Source organism: Oryzias latipes, chromosome 21 (assembly GCF_053564925.1).
Source record: "Oryzias latipes strain Hd-rR chromosome 21, Olatipes_Hd-rR_3.1".
Taxonomy (NCBI): Eukaryota; Metazoa; Chordata; class Actinopteri; order Beloniformes; family Adrianichthyidae; genus Oryzias; species Oryzias latipes.
In genome coordinates this window covers 25,903,316-25,930,122 of record NC_136257.1, presented here as the reverse complement: position 1 = coordinate 25,930,122, position 26,807 = coordinate 25,903,316, and the positions used below count along the sequence as shown (strand labels likewise).

Below are 26,807 nucleotides of genomic sequence, written 5' to 3'. Positions count from 1 at the left end.
TTGTTCCAGATACTTGTTGTGTTCTTCTTTTCTCAGCTGACAATGAAGCATGTTTTGGTGAATGCAGCAGGTATCACTCTCCAATCTGCACCAACCGATCACTTTTCTGCGCATTATATTCAACATCACTGCATTGTGCTGACTCTCATTTTGTGTTTGTTTGGGATTAAACTTTATTGTGTGGACAACCAGGTTTCTCACGGAATTGTTTATTAAAGCTTTATCTGCACCATTCTAACAGCAATGCATACCTATTCAGATATGCCTAAAAATGATGCTATTATTGGAGGAAGGTATTTGGTTAATAATACTTATTGTGTGAACTTTGTTTTCCCTATTCTGGTCATTGGCTGTTATCCAGCGGGGAGCAAAAAGGATATGTGCCGACTCTGATGTAGATACTGTCATGAGCATTTCTGCTGCGGCAGCTGCCGTGTGCGAACGCTCCCGATACAGTTTCCAATGCTGTCAGTGCTGTGTCAGGTGCATTAGCACCTCAGAGACCCATGAGGCTCCAGCTGCCATGTGCCGATGTCTCTCTGGGACCTGGCCTGCAGCCTGACACCCGACACAAAGTAATCACAGATCACAGCGTTTAATCACTGAAACAAGCACTCCAGAGGACCCCCCTGTCAATATCCCACTGTCTCATTATCTGTTTGGATTGCACATCCACACTGTCAGATAAACAGAGTGGAAAATTAAGATTAAAAATATGGTAATTTCATTTCAGGCAGCAGGCTCCTCTCACTGCCCCATTATGCTATTGATTACCTCTGAATTCAATTTTTCTTTTCAATGTAAACTTTAATCTATTCGCTAGCCAAGAATCCAGCTCCCACGGGGCTATTTGGGAGTAAGTAACCATTTAATATGACTCCGGCTGAAGATTCATTGGCTTTAATGAATTGTGTAAATCACTCAGCTTCCAAAGGAACTGATGTCCCGCAGTTCACGACCCAAATTTGGGCTTGGTTAAATACAGCCTTTTAGAGAGCTAAGTGTTTGCTGACAAGAACGTCTGAATGTGTAATCATCAGCTCTGATCTTGTCTCTCTGGCCAAATTAAACAGCTCTTTTCTATTAGAGCAGGTCATGAAAGAGTTAAAGCAATAAAGTGGATGGGAGCACCACTTTCCCACTGACACCGATTTAAAAATCACTTGACTCAACAAGATAATAACCAGGTTGTTTTCTTTAACCGCTAACCAATTTGTATCATCACATCACAGCCAGCAGTGAAGTGCGGTACATGGAGCATACAGGATGAGCAAGAGCGGGAGGAAACATTAGTGAGTCAAGGGGATCATGAAAAAAAAAGAAAACAATCAAGTCACGTTCTCATTATATAGGAATTTAATCTTTTAGAATTAGGTTTTAATCCATTTCTGTTGCTACAGCTGGGCGCAACAGTACAGCCTTCAATGAGACTCAATTACCGTATATGAATCTATAAAAAACACTAATTTACATTTTCTGATGCTTTCAAGGTCTGCCTTGTGCTTTTTTGTGTGTTTCATTTTCCAGGTTCTCTAAAATTAGAACCACTAAAGTAAAAAAAAAAAAAACGAAACAATGAAACATCACAAGTGAGGATCAATATTCTGATTAAGGCACAGTAATTACAACAAACACTTGTGTCTCCTTCCAGGGTGTATTGTCCTAAAAGGTTGAATAGACAAATGTCTAATAAAATACAGTTTGCCCTAAAAGAATCATTTAAGCACCCAATCATTTGTTGCACTAGAAGCAACCCCCCTCACAGCAAAAATATGAAATCCCTAAGGAGATTCATTTGGCTGCTTTATTTAGATTTTTAGGGGTAAAAAATGTATTTATGATACAAACCTAATTTATTTAGCCGCTGAATAGATTGTCTTTGTTGAACATACCTCTAAGAAATTTGATACAATTTGTGTAATTACTGGAAACCTTTTCCACAATTTATTGCACCTCCTTTGGCTTTTACGACAGCTTGAATGCTGTGAACCAGAGAGCTCGTTTATGAAAAACAATATACCCATGAATGGTGTTCAACCTTTCTCATGTAGCAGCTGAGCGATTTGATTTGAAAGAGAGAGCCACTCTAAGTTTTCTGAATTTATTAGCCTTGAGTTGACATCTTTTGTCACTTTATAGTCTTTGACAAGATGCACAGAGATAGTTTCATTTTTCTTTAATAAATAAATATTATATATGGTATAAACTATGGTATAAACTCTTTACTTAATTGGCCCATGCATATCAACCATCTATTTGTCTAAAGTTTCCATCTTCAACTTGCTGCAACTGTCTGTGTTCACTTGTAATAGTAGGTTGTGACCTGAAACATTCTCTAAACTAAGGCAGTTGCCCTTTAACTTCCTGGATTGATGCTTGTGTAAAAAGCAAAGTACCCATAACCAGGTTAGTTTATCAGGTCATCACCGCTTGTTAAAGACCCACTCCAATGAAACTGGTGTATTTGTTGTTTTGAACATGTTCTTGTCGCATTTTTCTCATACTTGAGGACACATGTAAAGAAAATAATGCTTAAAATTACACTTCTGTGTATTTATTTATTCAAATTATTATGAATCAGGAGCAGGTGAAAAAAATTATGTTTGAAAAAGACTGTAGCTGTGATTTAGAAGACACAACAAAAAGTCTCAAGCTCCCTGCTCTGCTCCGAGTAGATCTATGTACAGTACATCTTTGTTTTTCTCGTCTGAGTTGGTATCTGGCTCTAAACTGCATGGCTGGATTGCTCCAAAATTGCTCACCATTTTTGTTGCACTGGTAATGTTAGGTTGGTAGTGGGAGGGGCTGTAAGCTAGCAGAAGAGAGTTTAAACAGATGGATGATGGGAAATAAGGGGAGGCTTACTCAGCACTAATGGTACTGCCTACAACTCATAGGCAAATTTCTTATAAACTCCTGTCACTCTGCAGAAATAATGTCCTAGAAAATGACTTTTTAAAAATTTTGGCTACAAAAAAACAAACATGGCAAAATCATAATTAAAAGACCACAGGGAACAGTTGAAATAGGTTAAAAGATGATTGGAGTGGGACTTTAAACAGAGCAGATTTGTTGAAAAATGGGCCAACATACTTAAGTTCTTAGTTCCAAAACCTTTTCTACTCTGTGACTTGATTACATCTTCACTAATGTTTTTTTCTTTTTGTTATGAAACTCATTTTAGTTTAGATTTCACCAAAAATGTGTCAATCTGTTGATTGACTGTCAAATTCACAGCTTTACTGGGTGTATTCCTACAACTTGGGAAAAACTTGGTGACTTTAAATTCAGCCAAGATGCCAATAATCACCTTTATAGCATACCCCCTGAGGGGTTTCCACAGCGAATCAGTTTTCACTGATCTGTATACTTAGTTTGGCAGAGAGTTTAATGCCAGATGCCCTTCCTGACACAACCCTGTATTTTATCCTGGCACAGAAAGAACCAGACCCAAGCCTCCAAATGGTTGCAAAGGTAGGATGTAGCATGTAGGGTCTTGCCCAAGGACCCACATTGGATGAAGCCCATCGCGCCCCCTGGAAAAAAAACCTTGGTTTCCCATGCACCAGTCCTACACACAGCCAACTGAGCCATCCAACTATTTAAGATACCAACAATCAAAAAGCTAAAAAAAAAAACCTGATTTCAAATCATTTTAAAACAAACAGATAGGTCATCTGACCATCTTTTTCTCCTATAGTTATTTTACTGTCGCTTTATAACCAACACGTAGCACTAAGTCATTTGTTTTCCAACACTTTTGCCTATTTGCTTTTGATTAGTGTCTTTTTCTTCTCTGTTTTTGAGAAAAACATTTTGAAATGCTCTTATGCTGATGCTTGCATGTTTTCCTGGGTGCATCCTACAATATTTAAAAATAACTGACTGTGAACTGACATTTTTGCCACACTTCATAATTACACTCTGGGAGGAGCTTTTTCATGTTTTAAATTGATTACAACTAAAAACTTTCTTTTCTGGGTACTGAATTTGTTTACAAGGGAGTATTGAGTTATATCTGTCTTTTTTAATACAATTTTTAAATAAACATTTTTCACCCTTATAACTTACTATTTTGGCATGAGATACTCAGTAAATGTAGGCAACAGTGTTTCCTCAACAAACACCAGTACTTGCCTCGTGTCTAATTTGTCAAACCTAAATTTGTCAGTCAAGTTCATTTGATTTGTGCAGTTTTGCTCTGTGGCAGTTCCAGGACCACATCAGCTCTCCAAACCATCAAAGTGACGTCTCAAAGATGACACGGATGTCCTTGGTAGAGCACGCCTCAGTCAGCTGCTTTTTGTCCGTGTACACCTGAAAACAGATCAGGGGAGCAGTGTCACATCACACAATACAAGCACAGTATCCAATCTGAGCTGTAATCTGTCAAGGTGTGACTCATGACAGATCCAGTCAGAGCACGGTGAAGCGTGCAAAAGTGGTTTACTTACCCTAATAGGCAACTGTGAAATTTAAGGGAGAAGTTTTCTGAGATAATCACGGAAATTAATTGTAGAGTTGTGCACAAACTGGATTACACGTTTGCTTAACTGCAACTGCGCGTGTTCTCACTCAAAGAGGCTCAGACGAATTGAAAATTTCAGGAAAGAAAGTTTGCTCCAAAAAAATAAAATAAAAAAAAAGAGCAGCTTGAGATGTACTGTCTCCTATAGGATTTGCTTTCAACACGGACAAAGAAGCAGGAGCTTGTTATCAGATTATTGAATGCATTTAAACCTTGACTGACAACTATAGAAACTTGACACACAACATGCGAACCATCTCGGCATGTAATAAGTGGTGCCAGACAGTTTTGGGTGCTAAAGAAATCTGATCTAAGAAGAGAACCCTACAATGAAGAAAGGAAAACGCAAAGGCTTGAACAATGTCACTACCAATCCGCCAGTGTGCAGGGTAAGACGATGCTACATAATACCAGTGTGCTGAGTCTTTGAGATCAGTATTTTACTCATTTCCCTCCTCAGGCTGGGAAGATACAGTTCTGCTGATAAATTTGTGCCAGGGACAGAGAGAAAATGAAATGATGCCTACTTTTTCTTATTTCACAAAGACCTGTTTGAAGTTGCAATATAGTATCTGTGGTCCCAGACAGATGCACAAAAAATGGAATTGAACAATGAATAGCCAGCTCTTATCTGTTCTGTGTCTGAAGGGGGAAATACATCACAAATGAATTTTGCAGGATATAAAAAAAAAGAAACAACACACACATATGGACATTCTCTATTACAGTAATCCGCATCGAAAGTTTATCCCAAATCATGATGAAGTTAATCCCAATACTTCAAAAGTGATAACGGCGCAAAGAAAGCTGCTTTTCTGGAATCATTGCTAAAATGATCTGAAAATTACATTATAAGAAAAAAAGATTAAAATACGAGTTTTATTGATGGTTTTGGATGTAAATCTACAAAGGGAGAATTTCTCTGTTGAAATTATTGCTTTGGCTCCCAGTAATCATTTTAAATTAAAATGGTAATCAAGTGTTTTTGCATTGTAAGGGCTATGGACATGGTTTAATGTTTGGTTGTATTATTTTGACCGTGAGCAATGAAGTCTGGAGTTTGGGAGTCTGGGATTAGTGTGCAACAGTCGGTCTCTCATTTCGTGGCAGACTGGGACAAAGGGGAATGTGGCTACCTGTTTGGCTGTTTGGAGCAGGGATGCTGCCTCAGCTCTGCCTGTCTGCTGAACCATCTGGTAGAAGAGCCCATCGTGGTTCTGGAGCAGCACGTATGGTTCATCATACTCCTGCATCCGACCAGCATCAAGAACCTGCAATCATCCATGCAGCACAATGGGAGGGGGTGCTGGTGCCTGTATACTTTAGTTTAAGGAAAACTGACATTTCAGCTGTTTCTCTGCTGAGTGATGCACGCAGACAGAGTAGGTTGTGAATGGGGGAAACAGTAGTTCAGCACACATAGGAGCCATCATTTTATGTGACTCATGCAACAGCAAGCACTGGTGCCCATTCCTGCCCGTAAGGACCAGGGACATTAAGAGCAGTCTGTTAGTAATGTGAAAGTCTAGTACGCTGACTCTGACAGACGAGAGATCAGCGAATTATCCTTGTATTTACTCTGGCATTGAAGAGTCCTGGGGTGGTCCTCAGTCAAATCCAACAATCACACCTTATAGACTCTCTAGTAAATTACCGTCATCACATGCCATGTAAACCACACAATGAAGAGTGCCAATTCAAGCAGTTTGAGAAAAGACTACAATTATATCACAGACAAATTTTAACAAGCCTGACCCCTCTTTCAGTAAGCAATGAGCAGTTTGTTAGCAGCAAAGCCACTTACAGGGAGCATAAAGCACTCTGTCTGCTGTCCTAACCAAAGGTTTCAGCGTAATGCATCGTGAAAAACCTGTCCGACTTTGGACAATGGAATTCACACAGGTCCCAATTCAGTCCTCTCTGAGGGACCGAGGGCGTTTGACACAAGTGCAGGTGTGAAACGGTCCCGACTGTGTGGTACTTGGCCTTTCCGTGCAACTCTCGTAGCAGCTAGGCAGCCACAAGGTCGCGCCCTGCCCTCCATAGAGGATTAACAAATGCTGCCGCAAATGGCACTAATTGGCACCTCTGCAGGCGGCAGCAGGAAGGGGCCAAAGATCAAGTGGCACAAGCCAGGGTTCAATGAGAGGGAATGCTGTGAGGGAGAAATGAGCCCAGTTGTTGCAAATTAAGCAAATTAAATGAACAGACTGAGGATGACGGTAAAGAAACATGGTGTATGTAAGCTCTGGATCTCAGGTGCATTAAGGAAACAGTAATACACATGAATATGTTTGTTACCAAATAGGTTTTGAGCTAAAGTCAGGTTTAAAAACACATGCAACTAATTCAAAATTCTTTTCTTGTAAATAACTGTTTTGACATTTCAACTCAAACAGCCCCTTCATTTTAATATGCTGACATAAAGTGTTGGCTGGTGTAAACGTACTGTTTCCTTACCAGTATTTTGTCACAGTCAATGATAGTGTTGAGCCTGTGAGCAATGGTGAGGACTGTGCAGTCTTGAAACTTGTCCCGAATAGTCTGCTGGATGAGGCTGTCAGTTCTAAAAAAGATCAGGGAACACAACACCTGAGAATAAAAAGAAGAAATCTCTCTTTCTGCAGAGCCTTGGGCAGGGATTTTACAAAACCTGGAAAAATGAGTCATCAACAGAAAAAAAAGAGTGCAATACCAGACAAGCAAAATGTCTATCAGCTTTCTTCAATTTAGTAAAAATGGTTTAGATCAAAAAGACCCACCATATTTATTGATACTATCTTATAGATGGAATATGATAATTACTGTATTTCCTCTCAGTAATATTATTTAACTTCAAGATATGCTGAGATTTGTTAAAACTTCTTTGGTCATTTTTCCAACAAGCATGCTCGAACAAAAACCCAAGTGTTGGCTGTTCCAAAAAAAATAACTTTGTATTTTTTGGAAATCTCTGCATTATCTTCTACAAACACCATTTTTGAATTCCTACGTTTTTTGTTATTTTCTAAGGTTTTTTTTTTAGCACAACTAAAAGCTTCTAGAATCCTTTTTTAACGTAAACCTGATAATAACAAAATATTTAAACTTCCCAAATCAAGTAAGTTCAAAACGTAACACAAAAACTGGTTACTGCAAGTTATAGCATGTCCTTATTATTTCAATAAACCCCTCCTGATCCTCCAGTTAGCTTTTAAACCACACCTAAGCAATCAATCAGCATTTGAACCATACTTCAGCTGCTCTGATGAGCGTTTGACTGAGGCAGGCTGCTTCAAATGATTGTTTAAAGGATATAGAGATGCTAAAAAAAGAAAAAAACAGGAAAGTGTTTGTGAGTTCTATGCTTTCAGCCACAAGGGCTGCATATTGCAACAGAGTAACGTTTATTGAGATAACTTAAAACAATCTCCGTGGAATATATAAGTGCTAAACTTGATCCACTTTAGGGTTAAGTTTGATTTTTTTAGTTATCATTTTTTCCAAAATACTAATTAACTGTAAACAAAAAAAATTAGCCATCTGTATAAAATCAAAGTTTTGTTTAAATGTACTTGAAAATGAGAATTCTAAAAGATGACAGCTTTCTTTGATTAAGGTAAAAAATTAATTTATCTCAAATTGCAGATCAATTTTCACGACCTAGTATTAAAAATGTTGTTTTTTGTATGCATCACGTACAGTTGTTTGTTCTGTTGTTAATTGTTTATGTTCTGTTTTTGTTTTGTCTTTTACCTCAGTGGATTCTTTCGTGTTGCTCAATTGTGACTTTCAAATAGCCTCTTTGGGACTAATGAAGTTAACAATACAGAATGTAATGGAACCTATTTAGGTACCAATAATGAGGCTCACAATGAACACATTTTATGAATAAAACTATGAATACACTAAAAAAACTGGATCCTGTTGACTTTGCTGTAGGGTCTCATGGCCAACTCCCCACATTTGATCTTCCTAATTTATCAGTCATTTAGAGGTAGACAAGTCAGTTTATGAAAAAGCCTGAAAACTTTATTCTGTGAAAAAAAGAAACCCTTTTATGTATTCAAACAATAACACATGCTACATTATTTTAAGTCAATGCAATCATTTACAGAGGCAGGAAAGACACCTAAAACCTAAGCTGAACTTCTGTGTTACTAAGGACATAATTGCATTGGATATAAACTCTTTCAAAAACAATTGTGAGAAACTTTGACTCTGAAGTCATTCCTGACCTCGGGTCCACGTTGGCTGTAGCTTCGTCAAGAATAAGGATCCGGTTTTTCCGGAGGATGGCCCTGGCCAGACACACCAGCTGCCTCTGGCCCACACTAAAGTTAGAGCCAGACTCTGTCAGAACTGCTTCCAGCTTATTGGGTAGGTCTTCCACCACGGCCTTCATCTGCACCTGCAGTGAGAGAGAACACACCCCCAGCCCTTCATTACTCCGGCATAAAGGCGCCCTGTGGAGATGTCTTTAAAGAGCCATCCAAACACACCCATTAACTGGCTGGCTCAATGCAGAGCCAGATCCACTGATGACCTTGGCCAGGGCTCTCTTGTGACCAGCCTCTAGCTTTAATCCAGGCCACCAAACCCATTCAGAGGCAGGACCAGGAGCTGAAGCCCTTCACTGTGGGGGGAGCCTTCATCCTGGTTGCCCTGACTGCCCAAACACATCTCCCCCAGCACTTTCAATGGTTCCCCGTTACAAGCCGCACATTGAGCTGGGCCCCATGGCCCTAATGGGATTTCCCCCCATGACTTGTGGCGAGCAGGGAGGCTGAATGGCAGCATTGTACAGGGGACAGAGGGATCCCCCCTGAGCCAGTGAGGGGGGAATCATTCAGAGCCACGCTGGAGTACCTCTTGGAGTGCATTCCACAGGTCCTCATCTGTGTGCTGCCTGAAAGGGTCCAGATTCTTCCTCATGGTGCCCGTGAAGAGAACCGGGTCCTGTGGATAGATGGATATAGAAAGAGAAGGCCGTGGCCAGTTAAGATAATGACGAGGGGAAGGATGTACAAAAGGGTTAAGACAGGACTTATAGGAGACAGCCAAGCAATGCTTGAGGGGAAGATGTTCACAATGGGGCTAGCTTCACTCATGAGCTTTTAGCAATCCCTTCACCAACTACTTCAATACGTTGATCTTTTTACTTGGAAAACGAGAGCATGTTCCGTGTTGCTGGAGAGCAGCATTTGTGAAACCTTGTCTACAAATCTTCATGTGATAAATAAAGAAATTCAAATGTTAAAACTAAAACTCAACCTCAAACACAAAACAAAACAAAATACAAATGATTTTTGAGGAAGCTTGGCCACAAATACGACTTTATTTGGTTTTCTGAGCACACTTAAAATTAAAATATAGAAATGGCATAAACTTGGAAAAGATTCAATTGGAGGTAAAAGTGCTGTAATGGCCCCAAAATAAAAAAGGACTGAGTCTGCAGTGCAGCAAACATCCATATCCAGAACTGATGCTAACACAGTGTCCTGATCCCATCTGAGGGAATGTAACAACTCACTCCAGATATGAATCTGACCTCAATTCAAGACAGAAGGAGTTCCCCTCCATCTAGGTCAGCTATGGGGACTTGAGCTTCCGACTTGGACTTGAGTCGCACAAAAATATCACATGGAGACTTAAACTGAAAATTTCAACCATTGGCTTTTTAAATTATATTTACATGTTCATTTTTCTTGTGCTTAATTTTTATATGTGGTAGGAATAAAAGAGAAGAGGTATTATCATTAACTTTATACCAGAACTGGACTGAGTGCGTTCCAAATAGGAAGTCCCTGCTGGCTCCAAGAAGCCAAATCTCATAGACTTCTATTGAGAAATAAACATTATTCGGTCATTAAATGTGTTAGAATAACTACTCTGGTACCTTGTTTTCTAACATGTTCTAATTTCTTCCATGATATTTTTTTCTGTAGTACAAATTATTCAGATTATAAACTGGCCAATCAGATGCCTCAAAAAAAGTAAGTGGTGTCACATTGAATGTTTGATTGACATATTCTCCCGAGCTCGCTTTCAAGTGAAAGTGGTGTGGACCACCAACAAGCTCACTAATGATTGGCGAGAGTGGTTGCCATAGAAATGATGACTCAGATCAATTCAGACCAATCACTACTTACGGATGTTGTCTGGCTCCAACATGGCAGCAAAAAAATGTCGACCGCAATAGATTTAATTTCATTGGAGCCGGAAGTTATCCATTTTCTATGGGTTTCATCACACTCACTTGGTCCAGCTCTCAAATGCAATCAATGGTTCTTGTTGTTTTGAAGCCCCCTTGTTTTCATTTAATATCAGTAGAACATTCATAAGAAAAACAACATAGGAAATGACTCGGACTGTTGATCAAAGACATTAGACAACATTTCTTAAAAATATACTTGTGTGTATCTTTGATATAGGTGTAAACAAAAAGTCATACTTCAAAATGGGTGAAAAGGCTCTACTATTTAGAGTCACTGGCTTCATCATCAACTGGGCTTTCTTACAGGTTGGAGAATCACCACTGTGAAAAGCTACATGGAAAACGAGCTAAATCGCAGCATACACTTTTGCATTTGGAAGCACACATTTATAGATTTCCTACAGCTTAGTTATGAGAACACCATATCAACGTTTTTAGCAGGTCAGAAGAACTTCATTCCTGCTACCTGTGCCTCAACAAAATGTTCCACCTCTTCACTTCCTATGAGCTATTCCTCTATCACATAAATACCACATTGTCATTAAGCCAACTGAAGTCCCAATTTAAACTAGTTTCTGGCACTCTTTAATTGAGGATTCTGTGTCAGGTTGGAAAAAAGTGCTTTCAAGCATCACCATGGGTCGATTATGTGCTCCAGCAACTCTAAGCCCTCTGTTTGCTTAGAATTCATGTTACAAGAAGTCATTCCTGGGAAATCAAAAGAAACTGAAATGGATCTCTTTAAATACTGTATGCTATTATAAGTTCATCGCAATCAAATCTCTATGTTCATGAAGTACACATAAAACGTAAAGTATTTTAGTTTTTCTGTGGGAACGTTTACCTGCATGGCATTGCTTTGCTGATATTTTGAAATGGAATAAAAGAGGATTTCAGCAGAATATTTTAAGTCTAGGCACTTGTTAAGTTATGTACTATAAGTTTAAAGAATACTCTGTAGAAAGCCTTAACTTCTCTTAGTGCTGTTTGCATAATGAAAACTGCCATGCCCTATATGCAATTAAAGTTCTGACATTTAACCTGCCACTTTTATCAAGTTTCTCCCTCCAGGAGAGGCGGAAAAGTAAACAAAATCTCATCAAACATACGTAAAATCCATCTCTAACTAGTTAAGACAAGGAAGTAAAACTTTATCTGCAGAAGTAGCTGTGCCAGAAACCTATCAAATCTACAGACAAGCATTAATGAAACTCTTCTCGGGCATCTTGGCTGCAGCCTTGAAATATATGAGACTTGGGCTAAGTGCAGTGTACATTGGGACTCTGTCTATAAGGATGGGGGAGACTTCTTCTAAGCAGCTTTCCCATGTTTGGGGGGTAGATGGCTAATCCTCTGTCAGGGATGGGGAACTGCTCTCTTTACAGTTCAGGCCGTGGGAGTCTTTTCCCCTCCCTCCACTCTTCTGACACTCACCCTCAGGCTGGCATTTTCTTAATGCCGTATCAGTTTCAACAAGCGGAAATAAAGTTAAACTGTCTCAAGGCATCTGTTTGTCTCACTTTCAGAAATCCCCATAGTGGCAAGTATAATTCTCCTCACTTGTTTTGGGTATTTTTTCAAAGCCAAGCGTATATAAAAAAGCTTGCCAAATCATGAAGTTGTTAACATCATTCATGTGACATTTCTGTCGTTTCTCCATCAAGAGGAATCGCAGAACCTCACAAAAGCAATCAAAGCTAAAGTTAAGCAGTGTTACTATTAAAAAACAACAAAGAGTGAATCAGTGTATTTGTAAAAATGTCAGCTATTCATTTAGATTATGAACAGCTAGAAGATGATTGATTTGAAAGTAAGCACAGTCTCCATCAACAATTCCTTTTATTTCCAGGGCAACTTTCTCTCTGCCTGCCTCCGTACGCACCTGTGGTATGATTGACATTTTCTGCCGAAGAGGATGTAGACCAATCTCAGAAGTCAGAAAGCCATCAATGGTGATTTTTCCTTCAGGTTCTGCAAGTCGGAACAAGGCCGATACTAGGGAGCTTTTACCGGCGCCGGTGCGCCCGACAATGCCGACCTATGGAGAGAAATGTGACTGTTTTGACGCATCAACAAAAGATCTGAAATGTGGACCATTGGTAGAATACTATGAAAGACATTGGCAAAGGAGTGACAAAAAGTGGTCAAATGTTTTTAAATTTTTACTTTTTTTTTCATCGCGTTTTGAGGTCAGGTCACACAGCCTCCACGTACATTTTGCACATTTTCCATTAATTAAATTTCTGTCTTTCAAGATACATGCTGGATCTACATAATTCATAAGTGTTTCTTGCGTTCATCATTTGTCAATGACCGCAGATGTCCGTCAAGGGTTTCGGCCGACAGGTCTTTATGTGAATTTGTTTTTGAGCTTTTCAGAATTGGTCGGTTGAGAATAATGCAGTTTATGCATATTTTACGTACTTTATGTGCATGATTTTTGCGAGATGCATAGGCATAGTTGTGGTTTTCCACGACCGTTCAACGTATGTCCACATGTTTAACAGACTTACTGTCAAATCATGTATACGCCGTATGTCACATTAGAATTATGTAAACTGACGTGCAAATTACTGATGAATTGACTACAAACGGCATTCTGACAGTGTTCTACGTTGATTTAGGTGTTCTTTGCATGGTCTTTTCCTACTTCTTCTGTGGTTTTGACACGGCTAAGTTGTGATACATTTGAAAATTTTCCACAAAGACCACAACTTTTATCACTTTTTCCATATATATTTATGTACGACCAATTTTTATGCAATATGCTCAAAACGTATGTGGTGGCTGTGTGACACGGCCTTTAGGCAACTGGATCTTTGAAAATGTTTAGTTTGCTCGAGTTGTTGCGGTGACCTTCAAACCCAGCTGAAGCCCCCTTTGACACCACACTGTGCTAGAGTAATTGACCCCATGGCATGGTTTGTTTGGTTGCTTATATTTTGTTTTCACAGACAGAATGCTTGGCTTGCCAAAAGCACCATTTCAGAAGCTAAAAAAAGACTTGGTTACCTCAAAATGTGACATCAGCTGTACAAAAATACATTTAGATTTTTTAAAAATGGCACATAACCTTTTAGGCTTCATTTCCTGACTCTTCCAAAAAATGTTTAAAAAAAAACAACAACTTTAAAATCACTGCATTTGTGTACAGCTCAGTTGTTGACCAATTTTTGATTTATCATCCTAATTTAAAAAAAACCCTGCAAACGTTTTGACATTCAAAAAAGTAGGATGCGGGTTAACTTAAGATTTTTATATCAGTGGTCTAAACTGTATAAATATATTTGGTATTTTAATAGTTTTAGAAATGAAATTTGTCCAAAAAAATGTTTTATTTAAAAGCATACAAAAACAAACATTTGATGACTGACAAAAAATATTTCCACACAGAAATAAATCAAGAAAAGGTAAACTTGTTTCACTCTTAAAAACATAAAAACGGAACTCAATAGTAGTTCTTAATGTCTTCACTTTTGACATGCAGCATTTAATTCTACCTATCTACAACAATTTCCATTTTATTAAAGATGTTAAGCTGATAATGTTTCGTAAATTTTAATTAAAAGACCTGTTTGTAAAATTTATAAAAATACTTTTAAAAAGTCATCAAAGCAATTTCTTCTCACAATACAATTATTTTAGGGAAATTTTAATATAATGAATTTTAAAGTACTTAACCTCAGTCTTTCTTTTGATGTTTTCTGGCTTTGTATTGCTTTGAAATTACCTTGGTAGTGAATTGAATTATTTTAATAGGCCACTTTTAACAGAATTATTATTCCTATGAGACCTGTTAGGTGAAAGTAAGGGTGTCAGAAGATATGTCAGGATGCACACCACCTTTTACCCCCATTGCCTGGGGCAGAATTCCCTCCCACGAGCTGTCAGAGCTTGGTCCTCGACACTTATCAACTCATCCATTGTGAAATCAGCCACCCTGGCCAACCATAACCATGCAAAATACACCCCCCTGCATTAAACACAATCTCAATCACCCCCAACAATCTCTCCCTGCCTTCCTCTTTCTCCTTTTTGCTCTTTTCACTCCCTGCTTCTCCTCTCTTTCACTGCATAAACAATTGTCACTGTCAGGTAACTCAAAATGCAAATTGGAACCAAACGGATCCACTTGAACAGTCTTAATTACATGATATGTATTCCATGAATCACAAATGGTATAGTCCTGAAGATGCAGCAGCACAATGTGATGTCCTTTTAATAATTGATTTGGAAATAATGCCACGTTAAAAGAATCTCACCACCCCTTTTACTCTGAGTGCATATAAAGTCACAAACTGCACGCCCAGGTAAACATGAACAGGTGGAGATGAAGACAAAAACCTTTTCTTTGGATGCAAAGGTAACACTCAGGTCCTTCAGGACCAGAGGTTCGCCGACACTGTAGGAGAAGTTGACTCTGTCTAAGGTGACGGTGCCGGTCTGTGGCCAGTCTTCAGGAGGTTGGAAGTCCGTCTCCCACTGTGCCTCGCTTTCCAGCTCTGCATACTCAACCACTCTTTCCACTGATGTCATCTGCAGTGACAGAAATGGTCAGGTCTTTTTCTCGTGTGTATGAGGGATAAAACAAAAACCAATAAAACCCAAAGGAGAAATTGGATCATTTTAAGATCTATAATGGCTTAAACCAACCAAACTATAGATCCCAAATAATTTGGATATGGTGCCTCAAATGTATTATCAATCTATTATTGTAAAAATAATACAGTTTTATGTATCATCTTCTGTTAGGAGTGGAACAATGAAGAATAAACAAAGGAAAATAAAACAAAAATGACCTGTTTTTTGGGTTTTTTGACAGTTAGCTCTGAATATAAAGTGTATGGAATGGCTCTTTTAGTGGTTGTCATTAAATACATTGTTAATGAATGACTAAGAACTGTTACTTGTTCCACCAGTTTTGTTTCTTTCTTTTTTAAGTTAAGACAAACGGTTAAACCAAAAAAATAAAATAAAATGGAAAAAAAGAAAACACGAAAACAATCAAGACAAAAATTGACACAATATTTGAAACTTATATGATGGCCCATAAGCTACTTTACTAAATTGGCTTTAAAACTTGGTCAGACACTCAGCATCCAATGTGAAGAAAAATAATAATTTGACTGTTGTTTATTTTTTTGAAAAGTTTTTTCGTTAAACAAAAAATGTAATTTCAATAATAGTGTGTGAGATACTTTTTTTTAATAAATCTTCCATTCTTAAAAGACTTGCACATAATGATAAAAGGTGTTTTGATTTTAAGGTGGATTTTCACCTTTTATTTAGTCCGATTATGCTCCACTATTCTGAGTCTTTTCTGTTGTGACAACCAGGTTCTTAATGATACTACTTCTACTTAAAATTTCTTCATATTTTTCCTGTCCACAGTTGGCATTTGCCTGCTCTCTATGGGAGACCATGCCAAAAATCCTTGAATTGAAGCATAGACTACTTTTACAATACGACTAGGACAATCTAGCCAGTTGCTAATGATCTAAGCTAAATTCAATTAAGATGATCCAATATTATTTAAAATAAGTGATTCATAACAACTGTAATTTATTAAGCTAACTTCCATAGATCCTTTGTGTAGCGCTTTGAGGAACTGGTTGTGACTTTGGGCTTTTCTAAATAAACATACTGTTAATTATTTTGAATTTCCCAACACTAACATAGCCACAGTGACTTAAAAAAAATTCGAATCAAAGTCTGACAAGCATTATATATGTTGGTTTCATGACAAAGTTATTTATTATTTATAACAGCTGTACTGCCTTTGTCCCTCCACGTCTAATTGGGCTTGTGCTCTCAGGCAGCCTACTCCTTCTCAGATATTTGCTTGTCCCTGTGTTTTTTCTTTGTTAATATAGTTTTGGTCATGCTTTAGGTCTATCTTATTCTCAGCTTCTGGTTTTTTACAAGTTTCTAAATAACAGTCAAAGTTTGTGTCGTCCTGTTGTGGTTCCTGGCAAATTTTTTGGACCCAACATTTGGGTCTTCCAACAGTCACAAATGAGCCCAAAAGACCAGGAGGTTACACAAAAGCCAATCTGATTTGTCAAAATTTCATTAACAAAAAAACACATGAGAAGGGGGATTGGAAAAACCATGATTTTTTTAATTAATAGTGACTTGAGAGCTTCACTGTAAGTGTTCTTACCATGTTCTCTATCTCTGCACTCTGTCTGACACCCCACTGAAACATTCCTGTGAGTGTAACGGCATAAGTCAGAGCCAGACCCACTGCACCTGGTTCTAGACCTGAAACATTAGACAAATAAAGAAACAATTTTAGTGTTGCTTCACAGCTAACTCCTCAAAGATCGGTGATGGATTACATGAGAGTCTACAGTACCCTCTTTGAGATACAGACACCCAAAAGCTGTAATGGTGACAAAGACTGAACATATCACATCCAGGCGCACTGCAAACCATCGAGAAGTAGTCAGGAACAAGAACCAGGCTTCTGAAAACAAACACAGAGAAGAAATGAATGTGTAAAATCTTTTTTTAAAACTATTAAATATACAAATACATTTATAAATTTATTTTAGAAAGTCTGAGTATTTTACGTGAATATAAATATTCAAGCATCTGGGATTTATGCAAGAAATTCACTGAAAAAATGTATCATCATTCGCGTTTGAACGCGTGAAAATAGGTTTTCCATCTTTATTTGGCTTGATTAGGTTTCACACTCGTGTGAGCAAAGACTGAATTGGATTGAACCATTCTATAGACGTCACACAGACCAAACTACAAAATCTTGTTTTAGATAGTATTGCCTAAAAGTAAGATTTACTGTATTTTCCACACTTTAGGGCGCACAGCAAACAATGTATGCTCTGAACTGTACGGCACATTAGGTGAGACAAAAGAGTCAGAGGTAAGTCCATCATTCAGACTTTATTAACTGTGTTCACATTAACTCTAGAACTTATTTGTAACTATTTACACACTAGCCACATTAGGAACATTAGCCGAGGTAGCCCATTCACAGTACCTGTAACTCCCAACCTTGTTTGCAACATGTAAAAACATGACGGTTCTACACCGCAACATGTTAGTCCCATTGGTGTATTTCCATTAGCATATTTACAATAAATAAAATCATGGTCCAACACATAGCCCTGTTAATGTATTCACAATGACACCAAATTTTTTCTGCAACAGCACATCCAAATTTTAATTGATAGGCTGTAGAAGACACACGAAATGCAACTTTTTGAAAACAAGTTAAGGCTTTTAAGTTTGCATTTTAGTACAGAAAATATGACAGGAATAATAGGAAGAAAAACAAAGACCAAAAGAAGAGAACCAACAATGTTTTAAAAACATTGATAAATGGCTCCTTGCAATACAATTTTTATAGACAATATTTTTTCTGCTTTTGCTGCGGTTTGCACTGTGATGTCTTTGATTGGTGAACTTTTTTTGCAATTCATAGAAAGTGGATTCTATGGTCCACTTCAGCGATTTTTTTATCTGATAAATAGTTTGAATGTTTTCAAAATGTTGATGAACTTCAACAAAGCTTCCTTTCAAATAAGCCAAGACCTTAAATCTACAGCAGTTTAGAATTTATTTGTGTTGCACCGGAACTTAATGTGTTTTTACTTTTGTCAAACAAAAGGAACTTATTCAAGAAAGTGGAGTAAACAGCCCAGTAAGAAAGCACCCTTGAACATGAATGCTTCTTTCTCTTCGTTACCTGATGTAAGTGTGAGAAAATATATCTGAATAATGCAGCAGTAAGATTCAAGAAGAGTTCATTTTCCTACAGGCAGCAACTGACTCAAAGTAAAGATTTCTGTTTTCAGATATGAAAAAAGCTGAAGTCTAAAAAAATATCAATTTCTTGAAAATGTTACTGCTCTTTCTATTCTTTTTAAACTAACCTGAATGAAGATCTTGATATTCGTCAAACATTTGCTGAAACCTCTCTTGGACCCTGAAGGCACGGATGGTGCTCAAGCCTTGTAAGGTCGAGGAGAGATGGGAGAAAACAGGACTACGAGCTACAAGAGAAAGAAAGAATCCTAATCAGTATAATTAGCCAGTCAAAAGTGTGTGTGTGTGTTTTATTAATCAAGTGTACTCTATTAAACACACATTTGGAATGTCATTAATACATTTTTTAAGAGAAACGTTGCATTTTTCATCTTTTGTTTCTGCTTATTATAGTTGGAAAAGTCACTGACAAAACCTGAATGAGTTCTTTCAGCTTCTGAACGGAGCTTTTGTTCAGGAAGATAATGGAACCTGTTGGTCATTGCGCATTTAGGCTCTAAGCTCAGAAGAAAAGAGGAGCTTTGGCCTTGTCATTCCACTTGGCATTTTTCCTATTGAATGCAATGTCACGAACTCACATCTCTAAAAGGAAACTGCCTGTGGACAAGCTATAGGTTGCTGCCACCTCTAGCCTTTATGCTAATGAATGCTTTCTTTCAAAGTCTATTAGCATTCCTGCGGTCCCCTTTTGTCTCTAAACGGTAAATGGACATGAACTGAAAAACAAAGAATTTACTAGTAGACTCAAGGCGCTTTATATCCCTGGATGTCTGCAGGAAGTAGTGACGTAGAAACAGGAAGACGCCAAGAAGAGGAACAATGGGAATGAGGATCCAGGGGATGATAATGGCAGCAACCGCAATCACTCCAATGACTTGGAGGAATACCTGGAAGAAAAGCACAGGTGTCGGTATAAAATTCTCCAACAGGCAATTACCAAAACATCTGGTGTGACTTCAGAGTGAAGAAGAGAAAATCATTCAGATGTGTTTGTGTGAGACCATCAGAGAGGTAACAGCAGGTTGTGGGAATGAACTTAGGTGACTCACAGTGTGAAAGGAAAACGATCACTGCGCTAATTCTCACTTAGTAGCAGGTGAGAATTTACCACTTGGCCACAGCAGCTCATATCTGCGGCTCTCTCGAGCTTTCCCTTCAACACCTCTGGCCTGCAAGCCGCACTGGCAGAGCAGCCAGCCAACAGGCACGGCCACAGTGACTGGCAGAGAGCTCTGGGAACCACACTGTGGGTGTATGATACATCGCACTCTCACCACACAAGCCTCAACAACACAGTGACTCATCACCCTTGTTAATGGCTCTGTGAGACATCTAAACCAGGATACAAGAGCTGCCTAAACAGGCTGAGTCTGATGGCTATCAAAGCACCCACACTGCAATGTAATGTTGAAAACAGAATAAGCTGCTGGTAACTGATCCGCTGACTATCCCCACCAACAATGAAATGCTTCAAAACTAACCAATATGTAATACTAACCAACATATAATCAAGTGTTTGGTGTATGCTTTTAGTTTACCAGACCAAATGTCAAACACATTCAAAATATGTAAGAGACACAGTTTTGGTGTTGACATTAATCGATATGAAATGAAAGAACTTATAAAGTGCTGCTTCAGTACACATAATGAGGTTTTACAGTCTAATAACATTTTATCAGAGTGTGTGTATGTATGTATGTGTGTTTGGGGGGGGGGGGGGGGGGTCAGCATTGTGCGGGTTTTAAACAAAACATTTGTTTGTCTTGTCCTTTTGTTTTTAAATTTGATTAAGTTTTTATGTGAAGCACTTTGAGTAACCTGAGCTGTAAAAGTGCTATACAAATAAAGTTTCATTTGATTTGATCATTGCAATGCAATAAAGTCCACGATTACTGTTATCATTCATAATAATAGAATTTGGATTTTGTTTAGACCATTGTCTCTTTGTTTTAAATCGTACAACAACAACAAAAAAACCTTTTTTATTATTTTGCAGGTCAGGCTTAACTTTTCTAGTAACTTTATTTTATTAAAATTACCAAAAAAAACTCTCCTCTTGGCCTGCAGAACAGCAGTGTGATAAATAAATAAAAAACATTTACCCCAAGAAGGAAAATAGATAAGCATTAATTTGAAGAAAAACTCAATTTAATTGATCATAATATTTAATTCATTCTTGCTGAGCCCTGAATGAGGTGAGGATGGTTGCTGGTCCCTATCCACTTCAGGGTTATGGTATATTCACTTTGGAGACCATTGCAGGGCCAGACATGAAGTCACACTCACTTCAAAGGAACACTGTTGAATCTCTGTGACATATATGACACATTAAGTACAAAATTGTAAAAGAGGGGACATTGTCCCATTTCAGTAACCTTTGAATTAAAGTTCATAGTGTAAAGAAGTATTAGGATGAAGAAGCATGTGTGGCAGCAACAGAAATATTTCCATTTTTGTCTTTGTCAGTATGCTTTCAATAATTATGATCAGCGGAAGATTGTCTTGTTTGAGTTGCGTTGCATCATTTTAATATTTTTTTCCATTATAACTTAAAACAAAACTAAATGGCTCATGATTCTCCTGTGTAAATCAGATCCCTCTGAGAAGTTTTATTAAAAATTAACAAACTTCACAGCTGCAGCCCAAAAACAAAATCACACCGATTGTGGTTGGTAAACTTTTTCTATTGATGGAAAGAGTCATCCTCCAATCCATATCTGAATATCTCACATCTTATCCTAAGCATCAAGTTTTCTTTTGTTAAGGCAAGCAGAAAAGTGTGCTTACATGGTAATGAGTTATTCAGAAGGCGGTCAGACTACTGGTTTGCATGTAAATGACACAACAATACAGCGGATAAAAGCACAAGACACAACGCAAAAGATGCAAAAATTAATAAAACTTCCAACCAAAGAGATACATGTAAAAAGCTGCCACAACACTGAAATAAAACACAAAGTTAAGAATAAATTAAGAAAAACAAACCTAACGGCCCGTACACACCGGGACGAATATTCGCCAGCCGTTTTTTGCCAGCGTTTTTCGCCACGTTTTTTGTGTTCACACCCAGGCGATTTTCGCTGACGATGAGCCGAGTGAACATGCAATTTCATTCCGTGCCTTACTCCTCCCTGGACCAAACGTGGGCCGGGTGGGTGGCTGCCTGGAGTGTGGGGCGGGTCTCCCTTGGGGGGTCCTGGCTCGTACCTGGGGTTGGGGCCGGGGGATGCCCGGAACTCCTGGGGGGTGGTGGGCTGCTCGTCTGGGGCTGTGGGCGCCCTTCTCGGGTGGGGCCCTGCGTTGGGCTTTCCCGGCGCGGCGGGGGGCTGCCCTCCTGGTTGGGCTGGGGCGGCGCTCCCTTTCCCTCTGTGCCTTCCTGCTCTCTGGCTCTGGGGGCCTCGCGGCGGTCCTGCTGGCCCTGGCCTGGGTGGCGGGCTGGGTCGCCTGGTGGGCGGTTGTTCCCTGCCTGCTGCCGTGTGGCATTGGGGGTTCCGGCTGCCGCTGCTGATGCGGCGGGGGTCTTGGTGTGGGGATGGCTGGGCACTCTCCTTCCTTCTTTACACATTCCACCATCCATTTTAGAAAAACATAAACACTCACCTGAGCACAGGTGTTAGCTCACCTTTGCACTAACAGTTTGCATGATTGAATGACTGAAATATTTCACACTAGTTGGTTTAAAGGCATAAGTATGTGTGTGTGAACACTATCTGTTTTGTGTACATGTTGACATGTGGACGTTTTTTTTTTTTTCTTTCAGCCAGCAGGTGTGTTGATAACATTTGAGTGTGTGTGTGGACAGGCCCCGCCCTTTTTGTACTACATTTGAACCTTACCATAATGATAAACAACCAGTAAACTTGTTGCTTGATGCTGCTTCATGGTCTTAACCCCCCCCCCTCCTATTATCACCCTCTTACCCCCCCCCCATCTCTCTAACATCCCTCTCTCTTCTTCCCTACTTTCCTTTTCCGTCCGGTCCAACACTAAAGATTTTCAAACCTGATTGAAATTAATAAAGTTTGGCCTCAATTACAAAAGGGGTTTATTCAGACATACCATTGGTTTGTCTGAAGATTAATAACCCCTACAGTTAAAGTAAAATATGTCCAACACAAGAGGCCGTCAGCTCTCATCTGCCTGCCCAGCTGTTGAACAGGACAAGTTTAATAAAAAAAAAAAAGAAGAGAGCAAGTATCTACGCTCTTGTCAGAGTCAAACAAAGAAAACATGAATATTTCCAGCACCAGTAGCTCCAGTTCCAGCGATGAAGAAATTATTGTTCTGTTGAATGATGAGAGACGCCAGAAAAGACGCTGATTTTGGGTACATCCCATAGTTACGAGAAGAGAAGAACATGGGGAGTTTTATCGACTGGTACAAGAGCTGAAAATGTATCATGAGCGTTTTCTGAGATATTTTAGAATGTCCGTCATTATTTCTTTGCGGCAGTGTAGACGCTACTTGGCGTCTATCTTCTTCGCTGGTATGTGTGCTCAGAAAAGCAGTTTTGTGTTTGAGCGCCCCCAAGTTGTGTTTTACTGTAACTTCAGAAGTTCCAGACACGTGTGCAAAAGTGCCATTCTCATTGGTCGTATAGTTTTTGACTCGGCGCGTTAAACCAAAAAAACAAACCCGAGGCATTTTTTAAAAAGTGACGCTTTGACGCGAGGCGTTTTTTCGCGTCGGTGTGCACACTCACATTGGTGCCCTTTGTTTAGTCACGAGGCGTTAAACGTCGGCAAATATCGCGGGCAAAATTTGTCCCGGTGTGTACGGGCCTTAAGATTAGGAAAGAAATTTGTCCGAATTACACAATAGCTCTGATTTACACTTTTTAAACACTAACTTGAACCCTTTTGCACCAGTGTTTCGACTGCTGCAGCTCTTAAACTGATAACAGAATTATCATAATTTCATCGGATTCTGAAGTAGAGAAAAGCAGCCTTGTGCTGATATGCAACACTGCACTGCAGTGAAGTGCTGATGTCATCAATGCAAATCAGCTGATTCTGATGTGGTTAAAAGCGGTTTAACACCGTTACCCCACTTTTGGTTTTTAATGTGTTAAACTAAAGAGGGCTTCAGAAATATTTGCGTCAGAATCTGCGGATTCACGCTGATCACGTAAATTGTCGAAGATTTACGGTAAGTCAAAGATTGTGTTATTTAGCTGTCGCCGGTGACAGCTCAGGTGTTGAAGGGTTAACAGAATTTCACTGTTTCTAATTAAATGACAAAATAAGAAACATATGGGGGGCTGGTGTAAAAACACAATTCTTTGTCAAATAACAACACATTCCCAGAGTGGTGTTTGGTTTAAATTTACTTTATGCTTGTATGTATGTCGTTTAGTTTGGTTTTTATTCTGTTTGGTCTGAGTTGCCCCTTTGTCAGTCACACCAGTTCCAAGTTAATCATGATTACACTCCGTCTAAACGTGTCTGGTTTTCCGGTAATCTGTTCTGCTCTCCTTTGTCATGCTTTTGGTTCTCTGAGGTTTTTTATTATGTTTCAGTTTATTTCTTAAATGTTTTTAGTTTTTGCCACCAAACCTGATCTCCTACATTTTGGGTCCTATACCTGCAGTTCCTGTCATATCTTGTCAAGCTTCCTGTTGTCTCGTGTGGGGTTTCCTGTTTTGTTTTGAAAGTCTTACCTACCTCTCGTTCCAGACCTTCCCCTTCCTGCTGTGTCTGCTCCCCACACCTGAGTCTGCCTCATCATCCCTGATCATTCCCACCTGTGCTTCCCCTCCTCATGTATTTATAGCCTGTGTTTCCCTTTGTCCTGTGCCTGTTTGTCATGTGCTATCACCTGCCAAAGCAAGCTCCTCTCTTGTATCAAGAAATTAAAACCTTAAGCTCTGCATCTGAGTCCAGTTCTGTGTTCTGCCTTGTAAGTACCTGACAGTATAAGAAAGAGTAAGAAGCATTTCCATTGAAAATGTTTTTTTTATATATATTTATATATAGGATATTAAAATATATATATATACAATGTATTTAGTGAAAAGATAGAAAAGTGAAGTTGCATCATTAGAAAATCGGACATCTAAGCTTCTTCACTCTTCAATGTTTTCTTGACTGAAAACCTCAGAGCCTGAAATTAGAGACATGAATGACAAAAAGTGCAGATGAGGATCAAACTGCCACCTTCACTGGTTTCAGAGTAACCTAAAGAGACAAACATTTAATTTAGCATGTTAATTACAGATTGTATCTGCCATTTAAGCACATATTTAAGCTTGATCACTTTTGCTGCGTTTTTATGATGAAAAGCCACTGGAATCCATTTGTAGTTCAGATAAGAGGGGAATTACGAGTCTAAGCATTGCTGTGATGGAGTCCACACAATCAGACAGTGAGTCAAAGCTACTAAGCACAACAGATCCTGAGAATTTCATAGTACATAAGTTTCAATCTTAGCCTTGACGTAAGGCTAGCAGACTGCAAAGTGAGCTGATGGCACACAGACCCTTCCTGCATGTTATCCAGCCTTCCCTTCAGGGGATCAAAGATTGACTGAACAAATGTCTTATCGCGTAAACTTTTCTTCTTTCTCTCCCCAGATGATAATTGGTGACATGTTGACACTGCTCATTCACAGCTGCTGGTTGGTGCATCTGAATTCTAATTGGGCCCATTTCACCAGCGGCCATGACGGTTTGAGCCCGGCTGGCTTATCTGATGGCGAGGTCACGTGAGAGGACAGCGGAGCAACAGGAACCGTTAGATAGAGGTCTTGCCTCCTCCTGCTCCCTGGGGCCCGCTGTCGCCAGGACACTGTTTGATGTGATCCGTTTGCGTGGTTTGGCGCTTATCGTGTCAGAATCGGAGACACCGTGGCCCCCACCCACACTGCACACAGATGACTGATAAGTCATCCTACAAGCATAAACCTTAGCCCCTCAAACCACATCCATATCTCCTATGAAACCACACAGGAACAGAAAACTCCCAAAGCCACATCCCGCTGTACATAAAAGTGGATAAAGGGATGAAAGGTTTTGTATACAAACAGTTTAAATAAAGAATTACAGCTAATAGCTCTTTAGCAAGTAAAGAAAGCTACCGCACGCATGTGATTCAGTTATTCAGGCGAACTGGGCGCGCTGCCGTGTCCAAAGGCCATTCAGATCTCTTCTGACCCTAATTGCTTTATTTTTTCAATGATCCTATCAGCCCTTTGATGTCTAAATAAATGAAGAAAATTGAAGTTAATTGCTATATTTGTGCTCAGCAACGATAGCGACTGTTGTTCCACAGCAGAAAATAAACACTTCCCTTTAATTAAACATCCCTCCGGACACAAGAAATCATTATGCTTTTTTTTTACAACCCCTTTTTCATCCTCCCTTTATTTACTGACAGTGTGCAATATTTGCCAGTGGTAAAAATAAAAAAAAGTGCAAACAAAACAGGAAATGAGGGAAAAGCACTGTAAAGAAAATTCCTCAAAAGAATTCCTCTGTCATCGTTGGACTTTTTTTTTTTCTCTTTCTTTAACCCAGGACTTTTTGTGACAGAGTTTCACAATAAGTCGCAGGGGTCAGTGGTACTGAAACAAAACAGGCCTGTTCCACTTGGGCCCAGGAACAATGGAAGTGACCCAGTCCATTCTAGTCTGTGTTTGGGCTTTATTTTAGCATTAAATGCCCAGATGCGGTGGCCTTTCTTTGGGAGAAATGACTGTGGACACCTTCACATTTTCCTTTTCTGGGACATTTTCACTTCATAAAGCCGTAGTCAATGTGTTTTGTGTGAATTGAGGAGGGTCTGACACATACTGTGGTGGTCTCAGTCGCTGTCTACATTGGTGGCTCAAGTAGTTCTAGGATTAGCCCTTTGTGTGCTGTGAAAAGGTAAAAGAAGTCACTTATTTGGGCTCAGTCAAGCTGTTGATTTCCAACCCCATTTTAGAAATAAGAGAAAGGCTTTGAAATGCCGTCTCCCTCCCCTGTCCCTCTCTACCATAAATCACTCGCGTCCAGCAAATTCATTCGTACAGCTTTATTCTCCCCAAAACAACAAAAACATTTTCAAATACACAATAAACAGCCATACAAAAGTCGCAGCGCTCCAAAGTCATTCTCTTTGTGACATGATGCAAGATTCTAGATTAGATTGGGACTTTGTTATGTAATTTCCCAGGCTCAAAGAGCCTAGAGCTTGGCCTCCTTGTCTGAGTCAGAGTGGCTGAGGTGCTGGACCGCAGCATCATGGGAGACCACACATACACACAGCTTTTGCTGGCCGAGGCTCGCCATCAAATGACCATGTGTGGTAC

At 39.3% G+C, this 26,807-nt stretch overlaps 1 protein-coding gene across 1 annotated transcript in view; it reads right to left on the bottom strand.

Moving 5' to 3' along the window:
* Window positions 1–3,152: 3,152 nt before the first annotated feature.
* The window catches only part of LOC101167004 (ATP-binding cassette sub-family C member 4), a 48,184-nt gene continuing 24,529 nt past the window's right edge, over window positions 3,153–26,807 (bottom strand). The window contains exons 21-31 of the mRNA XM_023951044.2: window positions 19,255–19,405; window positions 18,626–18,745; window positions 17,083–17,193; window positions 16,888–16,988; window positions 15,069–15,260; window positions 12,607–12,762; window positions 9,377–9,466; window positions 8,746–8,918; window positions 6,989–7,094; window positions 5,665–5,799; window positions 3,153–4,317 (exon numbers count right to left, since the gene is read on the bottom strand). Of these exons, the coding sequence (XP_023806812.1) occupies window positions 4,240–4,317; window positions 5,665–5,799; window positions 6,989–7,094; window positions 8,746–8,918; window positions 9,377–9,466; window positions 12,607–12,762; window positions 15,069–15,260; window positions 16,888–16,988; window positions 17,083–17,193; window positions 18,626–18,745; window positions 19,255–19,405 (1,413 nt within the window). The 3' untranslated portion in view covers window positions 3,153–4,239. The remainder of the gene's footprint in view (window positions 4,318–5,664; window positions 5,800–6,988; window positions 7,095–8,745; window positions 8,919–9,376; window positions 9,467–12,606; window positions 12,763–15,068; window positions 15,261–16,887; window positions 16,989–17,082; window positions 17,194–18,625; window positions 18,746–19,254; window positions 19,406–26,807) is intronic.